Source organism: Rhinichthys klamathensis, unplaced genomic scaffold (genome assembly GCF_029890125.1).
Source record: "Rhinichthys klamathensis goyatoka isolate OS25496 unplaced genomic scaffold, OSU_Roscu_1.1 h1tg000169l_1, whole genome shotgun sequence".
Taxonomy (NCBI): Eukaryota; Metazoa; Chordata; class Actinopteri; order Cypriniformes; family Leuciscidae; genus Rhinichthys; species Rhinichthys klamathensis.
This window is the reverse complement of record NW_026606700.1, coordinates 2,227,990-2,240,518: the sequence shown is the minus strand read 5'-3', so window position 1 is coordinate 2,240,518 and position 12,529 is coordinate 2,227,990. Positions and strand designations below refer to the sequence as shown.

Below are 12,529 nucleotides of genomic sequence, written 5' to 3'. Positions count from 1 at the left end.
GTTCATGATATGCCAAGTACATTCATGGCTTTATTTGGCTCTTTATTGAAACTGTTGCTTTCTGTCATTTGAAAGTAACAAATCCTGTCTAAAAATGTTCACCGTGAATATCACTTTTCATATCAAAACAGAAGTCTTGTCATCTCTGTGACACATTATGCTTAGCTACAGAATACAGAAGTTTGTGTTTAAATTTGTGTTTAAACCATTTTGACATGAACCATTTTACCTGTACTCTGTCAAAACATATATATATTTTTAAGAATTTAAAGAATTAAGAATTTTTAACTTTAAAAAGTAACCAAAGTATTTTTAGCAAATTTTTCAACTCATGGAACCATTGAAAGGGCTTGACCCTGTGACTGCAGATAGGCTATTTGTTTTGCTTTGATCTGGCCTAATTATGTTATTGTGTTTCCTTGAATAACATGTACTGAATTTATAAATGACTGATGATTATGATATCAATTATACTGTCAGTACTAAACAATCCTATTTTATAAATAACAGTACAGCTGGTTATGACAATGGTGAGGTGCTGCTGAAGTCTATGTAAGAGTAAACTCAAGGGAACTGCTCTGAATGATTCAGTGAGTGAGTGAGTGAGTCATACTTCAGTGGATCTTTGGTGCATAAAACAACAAAGCAAACTAAGAGAATAAAGATACATCTACACAACACCGTGAAAAAATGCAAATGATACAGCATTTTATAACTATTTGACCTTTGAAGATGGTATTTGCCTTTTATTAATACAAACATTTCTAGAAGAGAACAGGAGAGTTGTCACTAACAAACTTTATCACATGTCAAAACGTAGCCTATCAAAATAATTTATGTCGTATTTATAATTTGAAAACACACATTAAAGCATACTTGAACAGACGCTTCTCTTTAAAATGACTTGCACGTAGTCCAGTGAATCTTGCAATTCAGATTCGTGATTCACGAAATGAATAATTCAGATGAACCATCTGAATTTGCGAACCGCTTTGATTCAAAAGAACTGAAATGATGGAAAGATTCTATCCTGCTGTACTTTGTTACAGTACAGCACCGTAATTCTTAAAACATTCAGAGGTGTAAAAACCTTAATTTGCTTTTGCAGCAATCTGCATAGACTGTGTGTAAGTGAATGCCACTTCATACTACACTTAATTAACTATCCTGATAAAATTAGATTTAAAAAAGGGAAAGATATAGATTTATATCTCCATAAGCACTCTCTAATTATTTAAAAGAAAGAATAAAACCATAAAGACTACAACGTCTTCTGCTGAGAAAGAAATCAACCACCCTTTTCATTTCCGTTAAAGTGCAATAAAATACACCAAATAATGTTCTTGATAAGTGACAATTGTAAAACATGGTGTAGAAAAAAAGTTAATTCATTGATTATAAAAGAAACTTGATCACATCAATTCCAGCAAGCTATTATGTTTCCCTTTTTAAATGAATCACACACCCTGTTCTTTTGTTTATGGGCTTCCCTGAAGAGAGGAATTTGTCTTTCCACATTGCAAATGTGGGTTTTGTATTTCATCCCACATCACAAAAATCATGTGTGGCAGAAATCTGTGGACTAAAATGATTTCTCTGTAATAGCAAGGGTGAAATTTGTCAACGTTCTCAGCTGGGACATGCAGACCAGCGGTTCTTACACCAAAGTGGGATGTAGGTTTAAGGCCAGCCTTTTCCAAACACATTCCCATGTAAACATCATCAATGGGCAGTATAATTATAGAGTGAGACATGTTGTAGATTGTTCTGGCCGTGAAGCCCGAGAGAAGAAAGCCTCCTCCACCACAGTAAGGAGGATAGCTCTCAGACTCCTGAACCTGCACTGGGACAAAGTATTTACTTGAAGAGTGTCTAATAGGACCTACGTTCTGGATGAGGTGCCCGGTAAAGAGATGTTTACTTCCATCATTGTCCTCTTGACCTTGAAGATACTCAATCATATTAAATGTATTGGCAAAGATGTCATCGTCCCCGTTTAAGAGAAATCTAGCCTGTGGGCACCATCTTTCCATCCACTCTAAGAAAAGGATCTGCTTCAGTGTGAGGTTAAAGAATGAATCATTGAAGTCCCACTGTAAAATGTCCTTGTTCTCATTGTTCTCCAGCTTCAATAGCTTATTCAACCTGCGCTTCTCGAAGCCAGTTTTAGTTGTTCCGATTATGAAGACTCTACGGATCCACACACCTTTGTGCAGTCGTTCCTCAGCCCATGTTTTCCGCAGGACTTCTCGCCGCTCGTAGTTTTCTGGAGAACTCTTGATGACCAGCAGAAGGAAGACATCTGCAGAGTTCAGGGGTCCGCCACACTTATTAGGCTGGTCGAGCAGCATGGGAAAATTCCTACAGTGTCGGTAAAGCAGGAAATCTTGGATATGACCCGGCAGAGTAGAAAATCCAGTCACCTCATAAGCCGACATATTCTGCTGACAACGTGAAGACAACGGCTGGAAAATTTTGGATCTGGGCAAATGGATTTGATGATGGAACATCTCATATGTGTCTTTGCTATTTGATATCACGTCGTCTTCAGTGTCGTTTTTGTTCATAATAATGAAGAGACACACAGCTCCTGTGAGAATTAATGCTATTGTCTCTGTGTTTTTCTTTCTCATCTTCGCACCTGTTTAGGAAAAGAGACACAATTCACAGTATAAACACAAAAGTTCTCTCAACAAGGATTTTTCAGACCTAATTAAAAAATATTAATTCAAGGCTGTCCATGAAACTTAATTAATGAAAGGTATAGTTCAGCTACAAATTAAAATTCTGTCATTTACTCAGAAAATATTTTATTGGGGGGTTGGATATATATATTATCATTATTACTATGATTATATAATGTGTAGATGTGTATTTTTATAAAGGTTTTTTTTTTTTGGTTGTTGTTTGGAATAATATAGTGTATATAAAATATCTACTTTTGTGTTCTACTGAAGGGGGTTGGATTAACAGTCCCACTTTTATTATATCATGAATTGAAAATCATTACAATTACAAGTTATATTTTGTAGAAAGAGATTTTTCGTTTTTAACTGTATTTTTATTTTATTCTGCTCTTCTCATGACAGCTGTATGAGATATGTAAAAGACAATTGTGTCTAATGTCAACAACGCATATGCATATTTAATGTGTGTGTGTTTTGTTTTTGTTTGTTTTTTGGTATTAGTAGCACAATTTGTCATTGTGTTAAACTATTACAGTGAATCATGTGTAGAAGTTGTATCAGTGCTCTGTGCCCTGCGTGGATGTAGTTTTCATGTTCTGTTCCAGTGAAGTCCTGACAAAAAAAATCCGCCTCAATGTCTAAAAGATAATGACTTTAAAAGAACTAATTGGCAGAAAGAACAGAATACCATGGTCGGTGCAATTTGCTGTACTGTTAACATATTTGAAACTTGTATGGCATCAACTGATTATCCATATGGTTATAAATATGTTTCTCTATACGCTATAGATCGAGGCTGGATACTCTTACTCATTTTTCTAGGCTTATATGGAAGTGTTGAAAACTTTGCTTTCAGTAAACTCTCTGTCAACTGATTGAACCTCAACTGACTCTAACTGTAATTCGAGTTCAAGTCAGGTTTGAAACAACATGAGGGTTTTCAGAATTTCAGAACACACATTCACACTTCATGCACGTCAATGTCCTTAAATTCTTGGCATGCAGACCTTTGGTTTGATGAATGTTGAAACTCAACAATAGAAATGCACTGCACTACACAAGGAAACAATAGAACAAAGGAGAACCTCAGCATTTCCAGTTTACAACATTAAAAGTTTACAGGGCACATTACAGGCCAAACATTCAGTATTGCTTATCATCAATAATCCTAAATTTGTTTTTGGGAAAACATAACACTGTTATAAATTACAGTATGTGAAAGCTAGCAGCCAATAACTAATTTGCTCTTCATGCTTGGTTTTGGATTCACTATAATGAAAGTTTCTTAAAGATACTTAAATCATCAAACTGCGCATGTGTAAAACATTAAAAGCTCACTGAAATGATACTGGGAGAGCAGACATAATGAAGTTCTCACGCTATTCTTCTTCGGGCACGATCACTTTATTAGCAAAAATCTCACCACTTGCTGGTATGTTTAAGTCACACTCAGTCGCTACTCTATGTATGGTCTAAAATGAAATTGCCTTCATGTTTTGCCACAGCAATTGCGAGCAAATTTTCTATCATCTTCGCAGGAATTAAAAATGAAGATTGTACAAAGTAACGTATTTTTGGCAACTGTGAAAGTGAATAGCACATAGCAGGCACATACCTGTATTTACAGGTATCTTTCAGTACAATATGCATCACATGATTATATACATCATTGTTTTCAAATACCTGTGTTTTCACAGTCCACACTACAATGGGAAAAAGGAGTTTTGTAATTGATCCACTTGGGAGCGTCTTAAAGAAAACTTAAAGAAAGGAGCACTCAAATTCTGCACCTAACAGGACTAATGTGGTTGTTTTGTAGCTATTTTTAAAAACACACAGACAGTTGTCAAAAGCCTGACCAGTCAAAGACAGAAAGAATAACCTTCAACTGAACTATCTTGACAGGAGCCACATACATCTGCCTTTGTCTAGAGTCACTGCAGCAGGGGTTGAAGACAGAAGTTGCTTTAAGTTTTTAAGTAGGGGTGGAACGGTACACAGAAGTCACGGTTCGGTTCATACCTCGGTTCAGACATCACGGTTCGGTACGATTTCGGTACAATGGAGTGAAAAGCAAAGCAAAAATGCAGAAGGCATTTTTATAAATGTCTTTAACCTTGTATTTTTTAAAATAAGTTTTATTAATAAAGGCATAGAACCTGTTTATTTGTAGTGCACTGACAGTAGTTTTATATAATTAGTTTATTAATTAAATTATTAAAAAGACGAAAAGACCTTGAGATATGTTTGGTAATTGTACCTGAATGAATTTAAAATTAATTTGCTATTTCAGATCAAGATATTTGTTTTCCTTCATTTTAATTAACTAACTTTATTCTCATCTGAATTATAAATAATTGATTTCCGTATAAAATAATACTACCATAAAAACTTGTTAACAGTTGTAGGTTACAGTTTGACAAGAGTTTAGAGTGTGACAAAAGCACAATGTTGTGTTTTATTTCCAGTGTACACAAATATAAGTAAACAATTTGCAGTTTTAATGATGTCCTGTATGAAAAAAATGACGGAGTATGTTTTTACGTTTCCACTGTTCGATCGCCCGTGCCTCTCTCTCTCTCTCACACACACACACTGTTCATCGCGCGATTCGCGCCCGCGCCTCTCTCTCTCGCACGCGCGCGCACACACACACACACTGTTCGATCGCGCCTCTCTCTCTCTCTCGCACACACACACACACACACTGTTCATCGCGCCTCTCTCTCTCTCTCTCGCGCGCACACAGACACACACACTCCTGCATTGCAATCTTGATTGCAGCCTGTTCATTGCTGCGTTAACAGTCACACCAAAAGCGAATAGAGCGAAATTTATCGCTATAAGAGGTTTTTTTTATTTATTTGTACCGTGTATTCTGCGTGCAAATTCGTGCACCGAACCGTGACGCCCGTACCGTTTCGGTTCAATACGAATACATGTACCGTTCCACCCCTATTTTTAAGCATATGTATAACAAGCTTTTCAGTCAAATCTTGACATGACTGTCACAAGATAAGTGCATGATCTTAGATCAGGTGAAAAGGGCAAATTCGGTTTGCAGATTTCCTCAAGATCTATATACATTTTAAACAATGACTCTTAATTAGCCTACTGTATAAAATCTTATGTGCATTTACATTCTCAAATCATGATTATGCATCATAGCCACAATGTGTAAGTTCTTGTAAACATTGTAAAAATCTGTTCAAAAATCATCGATGTGAAACAGAGAGACCTTAATGTCTTCTGTAACCAACAAATAGTTCGGAAGGCAGCGAGTATTAGCCTCTCCGGGACATGCAGGTGAATTTTCTCTGTTGCCTTCTGGGCTCTGGGCGTCGTTATGCGCTTCCTGTGTGTAGGCTAAGACGAACCGCCACTCCAAATCTTTCATCCCTTCTGCGATCAAACTTTTAAACTCTGTGTAGGGTTCTTTGGGGTATTTAAATGTGCACATAATTGACTGCTTGTATGTTGTGAATAATGTGTGTGATTTGTGTTATGTAGCCTACTGTTGTATATGCTGCTCTTAACTAATTGCCCCTTGTGGGATTAATCCAGAGAGCTGTGTAAATTTGGAAGATTCTCCTTCTGTTTAACACTATTTTGGCGTAAGTTATAGGCCTACAGGCTACATTTAAATAACATGTTAATTTTGAGGCATTTGAATAATGTACAGGCTACTTTAGTTAATCAATCATTTGCACTGAAATGCATTTTTAAAGGAAACTCCTATCTCCCAGCTAACTGTCAATAATGATTAAAGAAAGCTTTCTTCTAGAATTTTCATTTTAGGGTAGACACATGTTTTAACTGTAGGCTACAACACATTAAAACAGCATTAATGTCGAGTAGTTTGAGAAGCAATGGATTGGAGAAGTAAAATCGTAAAGGAGGAAGTTTTAAAAAACCAAAGTTGTTGCACAGTGTCCGGATTCTATCAAAACGTTATTATTATTATTTGGTCTATTAATGTCAATATAAAGGCAACCGTATTTTTCCCCCTCTCATTTACAAAACTGTTTCGTTAAATTTGACATTCAAAAGCCTACATAAGAGCCTATAGCCTACATAAGAGAATCATAGCCTATACCATAAAAATAATAGCCCTAATTAGATTTAGCTATAAAACAGACAATATGCTACTGTTAGTAGCATTGTCGTCGCATTAGGTTTGTTTTCTAATGGCAACCGAAAACCAAAATAATTTAAACGCATTTAATTCAATAGTTTAACGAAGCAGATAGAAACCATATTTATCTTACCTGATCGTTAACTTCTTCGGATACCGTCTCAATAAGTAAGCCTATTTTTAGGTTTGTTTTACTCAAATCAACAACCATCCCCACCCTGTAGTGTATTCACTGCTCACACTCTCTCCTAGCGAGGAACTGAAGCCGTCAGCCGTGGTGTCTCTAGAGGAAAGTCAAATCATTAACCTGTTAACTGTCACCCCCCTTTTTCTTGCATAGACATAAAAATCACTATCCAAACTTAAATGGTTGTAATTGAGGAATGCTTTGGAATATAGACCTATGGCTGGTCTTGTTTTAAAGAAGACATTTTCCAGATTATTGTAGAAGTCTAGAAATTATAAAAATGAACAGAAAAAAAGTTATATAAGTTTGAGTTTATGAAATTGTGTAATGTAAAAATATAATTATTAATATTTTATATAAAATATATATATTACAAAATATATTTTACTCTAAATCTGCAAGAAAATTAAAGACAAAAATCTGAACAAGTTGTATTCCAAATTTTAGATTGATATCTAAAAAAATGAGCTTTCAGTAAGATTTTATTTGGGCGCAGTACCCATCTTTTTCACTAGACTCCATTACTGCCCATATAAGGGCGCCTCCATTTTCATATATGTTTTGAGTGATCTGAACCATGTATTTTCATAATTTTCATACAATTTATGAAGTAGACATCCTATTCAGAAGTAGTATGGGTGGTTTGGCAGTATTTGATTTGAATTCAACCTCTAATAAATGCATAAAAAGACTACGTTATAGCGTTACAGCTCGTAGCCAATCACAAATCGAGAATCCATACATTTTTATTTATATTTAAAACATTTTCAGACCTTTTTTTCTCATAAAAATGGAATTGGTGTTATCTTTTGAACTCATGGCATGAAAACAAACTGAGGTTTCTACCAATCTTTCATGATTTTTCGTGTTTATTGTTATTTCAAAATAAAGGCCTAAATACTCCTAATGAATATGAAATATTCTTGTTGCAAATTGATAAATTACTGCTCCTCTGTAATTTATTTTAGATAACAGCCACCAAATATGAAAACTAGAGATTTTAAGCTTTCAAATGATATATAATTTGGCAATATTACTTTAGGTTTTTACTAAGATATTATTGTTTTAAACATGCAATGGCAAATGGAGGTTAAGTGAAGGTTAAGTTAAGAAAGAAAGTGTCTCAAAACCTGGGGCCTATACCATGAAGCCGGTTTAGGTGGCTAGCCAGCTATGTTTCAGCTTAGTTTCCGCCAACCCTGGGTTTTAGGTACTATGAAGCTCGGCTTTAATCTGTGTTCGTTGCCATGGTACCTTACGCTGCACGGCTAACCTGCTCCGGGGCAGGTTAAGTTCTGGATTCGAGATCTCAGACTGAAGTTTGACCAATCAGCTGTGAGCAAAGAAACATATAGGTGACGTAACTAATTCCCAGTGTTTGTTGCAATGGCTTTACATTTTCTTTCAAATCCATGTGGACATCTCAGCGCAAATTGTTAGACGAGCACATCGTAGAGAAAGAGTTTTTAGCCGGACAAAATCCCCTTGCCTTTTCTGATAGTGTATGAAAGATACAGATTTTCTGCGGAAGGAATATCTTATCTTTGCGAACTTCTTGAGCCGCACATAAATAATTTAACACATCGAATTCATGCACTTACTGTACCCTAAATGGTATTGCGTTGCGTTTTTTTGCAAGTGGTAGCCTACATACTTGCACGATCGGTGATGCACATAATCTAGGGGAAAACGAACGATTTGGTTTGTCGAACCATTCGCAAGGTGGTCCTCGCTCTGCAGGAGTACATTAATAGTTTAATAGTGTTCCCCAGACATTTAGTGACCATGTCCATAAGAGAGGCTTTTTATAAAATTGCCGGTAAAATATATTGATATAGGGTGACATCACGTTTTTTTGAAAAAAAAAAAGCAAATTTCACAAATGTACTATACAGTACATGTTAAGCATTATTTTAATCTTATGATATGATTCCCTATAGAGTCATTGGAGCAATAGCCTGCACACATGTTGCAATCTCCACTTCTCTAGGAGAACGTGAGGCAGATTATGTTAATAGAAAGTCTTTTCACAGCCTTAATGTTCAGGTAGAGATTATGTGAACATGTGAAATTATTATTTTCTGTGAGATAAATCTTTAAATTAATAGTAAAATTAACAGATAACAATCTACTTTCCGTGAGTATGTTGTGTCAGCGCTTTGAGGAAAGCTAGTTAAATTTGGTACAGTATAAAACACTGTTAATTTGATTTGGGACAGCAAAACCTACACAATAACCCCCTATCATGACCCTCATGTGTCAGTAAAACCATAGTAAAAGTTAGAGATGATCTTTGGCATCCTAAAGGCACGTTTCAACTGTCTTCGGCGCTTAAGAGTCACCAGAGTGGGCATCACAGATAGTGTCTGCATGTGCCATTCTGCACAATATAGCCACCATAGAAAGGAGCCAGGGGGGAAAGAAAGCAATAGAAAGTTGCATTAATAAATATTCATGCTAAAGTGTTACTTGGTTAAATAAGTTCACATGCTGAGTGAGATCAGTTTAATCTAGCTGTTGCATTTATTTTTTAAATGTGGAGCCTCCTCAGCTCACAGTTAGGCTCCTTTAGTGTGCAGTCTAGCTCTATATGCTCCTTTAGTGTGCAGTCTAGCTCTATATGCTCCTTTAGTGTGCAGTCTAGCTCTATATGCTCCTTTAGTTTGCAGTCTAGCTCTATATGCTCCTTTAGTGTGCAGTCTAGCTCTATATGCTCCTTTAGTGTGCAGTCTAGCTCTATATGCTCCTTTAGTGTGCAGTCTAGCTCTATAGGCTCCTTTTGTAAAGGGCCCTGACTGAGTCTGTTTCCACCTGAAACATAATTCCACCACAAACATGATCATTACAAGTTTTTGGGAGGCTAATCAACTCACAAAAAGTTCCTTGACAAACACCTGTTATATATGTCAAGGGTTTTAAATCCTTAATTGTTCACATTTCTTTTGAAGCCTGTTGAGGTAGAGGCTTCAGTTTCTGGGACAGGTTGTGAAAAATCCAAAAAAAAAAAACAATAAAAGAGATGTGTCACTTGGGCCAGTCCCTGTTTTATGCCACACATTCAAATGTTTGCCTTAATAAAAAGCCCAGTGCATTCACCTCAGCAACTGTCCCAGAACACAGACAGAGTGTCTTCATCATTTCCTCCTCCCTGATAAATAAAAGTAGGCCAATATGTTTCTGGTGTTCTGTCTTCTGCATACTGACCTCTGTGTTGGGGAGACTGTGTGTGTGTGCTGGCTTCAACAGGGACACTGCATTTCCCTCTACTGCAGAACATACAGTCAGCCATATTTAAAACTTAAAATAGTAATGCATCGCACACGTACCCAGTGTTACTTGCTTAGATGAGCCGGCACCAGGGTCAGATTGTACAGCACCTGTAATCCCATCCATAATCAGCCGTCCCTTATTCCTATCAGAGCCAACTCAGTGTTTTCTGAAGGAGTGGCCCTCCACTGGTTTTCTGAATTTCACTCTTTTTTCGGTTTGCCTCAAACAAGTGTTAATAAAAAAATAATACAAGGTTGTGTGTAAATACTTACTAGGCTACTTTGAATTATATTTTTATATTTTGTCTTTATCAGCTGCCAAGATTGTTTGGAGTTGCATCTAAAAATCAATGAATATTAATCTTTATTAGTATATACATGCACATTTTTTATATATATTATAAAAATATAGGCTATATTTCACACACACATACATTCATAGCCTATTTATACATCATTTTACATGAATAAAGAACGTATTTATTTAGCTTACACATTAACACAATCAGCAATCTTTCTCCAACAGTCTTCTCTTGCTTTGGCAGCAGAGACCGTATTGTTTCGAGCTTGTAATACATATTTAAATTCATCGTAATTCTGAATGAATAGGCTTGTTTGAGATGAGCAAAATCTGCGCAGAACCGATCACCGGTGATCAGCGCGAGATGCATGCCGGTTAGAAATGTGTCCGAGTGCGGTGCGCCTTGCTCTGATGTCATGCTGACGTGTGTCAAAAAACTCTCGCGACCGCAAGGCGCACGTGTCGGATTCTGCAGTCGCGCGCAGTTGCTCTCCACCGACTGCGCTGATCAAAAGCATGATGGGAAACGACTTGCTGACGGCACAGCTTAATGCTCATTGGTTTAAACAACCGTGATGTATTGTTCTCTTTTAAAATGTTTGATTTTAAAACTCTGATATCATGTTTTATGTGTATAGATTATGTGTGGATATCCCCAAACTCTCTGACAGTGCGATCTATGTGATGTAATTTTTAAAAAAATAAATAAAAATAAAAACACATATCTGTAAAGAAAAAAAATGACTCATAAACATATAGGCCTATTTAAAATGGAATTAAATAAGTACTTTGGGTGTCTTGTTCATTATATTTATTTTCATATTCAAGCAACAAAACTTAAAATAGCCTACATCCAGTTTATTAGCAACACCGTGCACGAGTGTGAATCCCGCGATATCCGCCTTTGATCTCACAGGTGTCAGATCCACTGCGAGAAGAGCGATCTGTCCGGCTTGCCTGCGCTTTTTTCACTCCTCCTCTCACTGCAGCCGCCTACTCTCGACTACATTTCAGGCGAGGCAAGGCGCATCTCAAACAAGCCTATTATCTCTTGCTCCTCCGCGGAAAGAAAATAGGCTTGTTTGAGATGCGCCTTGCCTCGCCTGAAATGTAGTCGAGAGTAGGCGGCTGCAGTGAGAGGAGGAGTGAAAAAAGCGCAGGCAAGCCGGACAGATCGCTCTTCTCGCAGTGGATCTGACACCTGTGAGATCAAAGGCGGATATCGCGGGATTCACGGGATTCACACTCGTGCACGGTGTTGCTAATAAACTGGATGTATTTTAAGTTTTGTTGCTTGAATATGAAAATAAATATAATGAACAAGACACTCAAAGTACTTATTTAATTCCATTTTAAATAGGCCTATATGTTTATGAATCATTTTTTTTCTTTACAGATATGTGTTTTTATTTTTAATAAAAACTAAAAAAAATCACATCAAATAGATCGCACTGTCTGAGAGTTTGGGGATATCCACACATAATCTATACACATAAAACATGATATCAGAGTTTTAAAATCAAACATTTTAAAAGAGAACAATACATCACGGTTGTTTAAACCAATGAGCATTAAGCTGTGCCGTCAGCAAGTCGTTTCCCATCATGCTTTTGATCAGCGCAGTCGGTGGAGAGCAACTGCGCGCGACTGCAGAATCCGACACGTGTGCCTTGCGGTCGCGAGACTTTTTTGACTCACGTCAGCATGACATCAGAGCAAGGCGGACCGCACTCGGACACATTTCTAACCGGCATGCATCTCGCGCTGATCACCGGTGATCGGTTCTGCGCAGATTTTGCTCATCTCAAACAAGCCTATTATCGCTCTCGCTCTATCCATATCGAACGCGATTGGTTGTTCGGTGCCAACGTCACTTTGGTATGTGCACGCGCTCGTGGAGTAATCAAAGCCTGAGTTGACAGAGAAAGTTGATGAGCTGCGTCATGGTAC

General features: G+C 37.0%; 1 protein-coding gene across 1 annotated transcript; it reads right to left on the bottom strand.

Annotated features, from left to right (window-relative positions):
• Positions 1-1,128: 1,128 nt before the first annotated feature.
• LOC130091660 (N-acetyllactosaminide beta-1,3-N-acetylglucosaminyltransferase 3-like) lies at positions 1,129-2,734 on the bottom strand. The gene has a single exon (XM_056259674.1). The coding sequence runs from the start codon at positions 2,631-2,633 to the stop codon at positions 1,479-1,481; it is 1,155 nt and encodes a 384-aa protein (XP_056115649.1). The 5' UTR covers positions 2,634-2,734; the 3' UTR covers positions 1,129-1,478.
• Between the last annotated feature and the right edge of the window lie 9,795 nt (positions 2,735-12,529).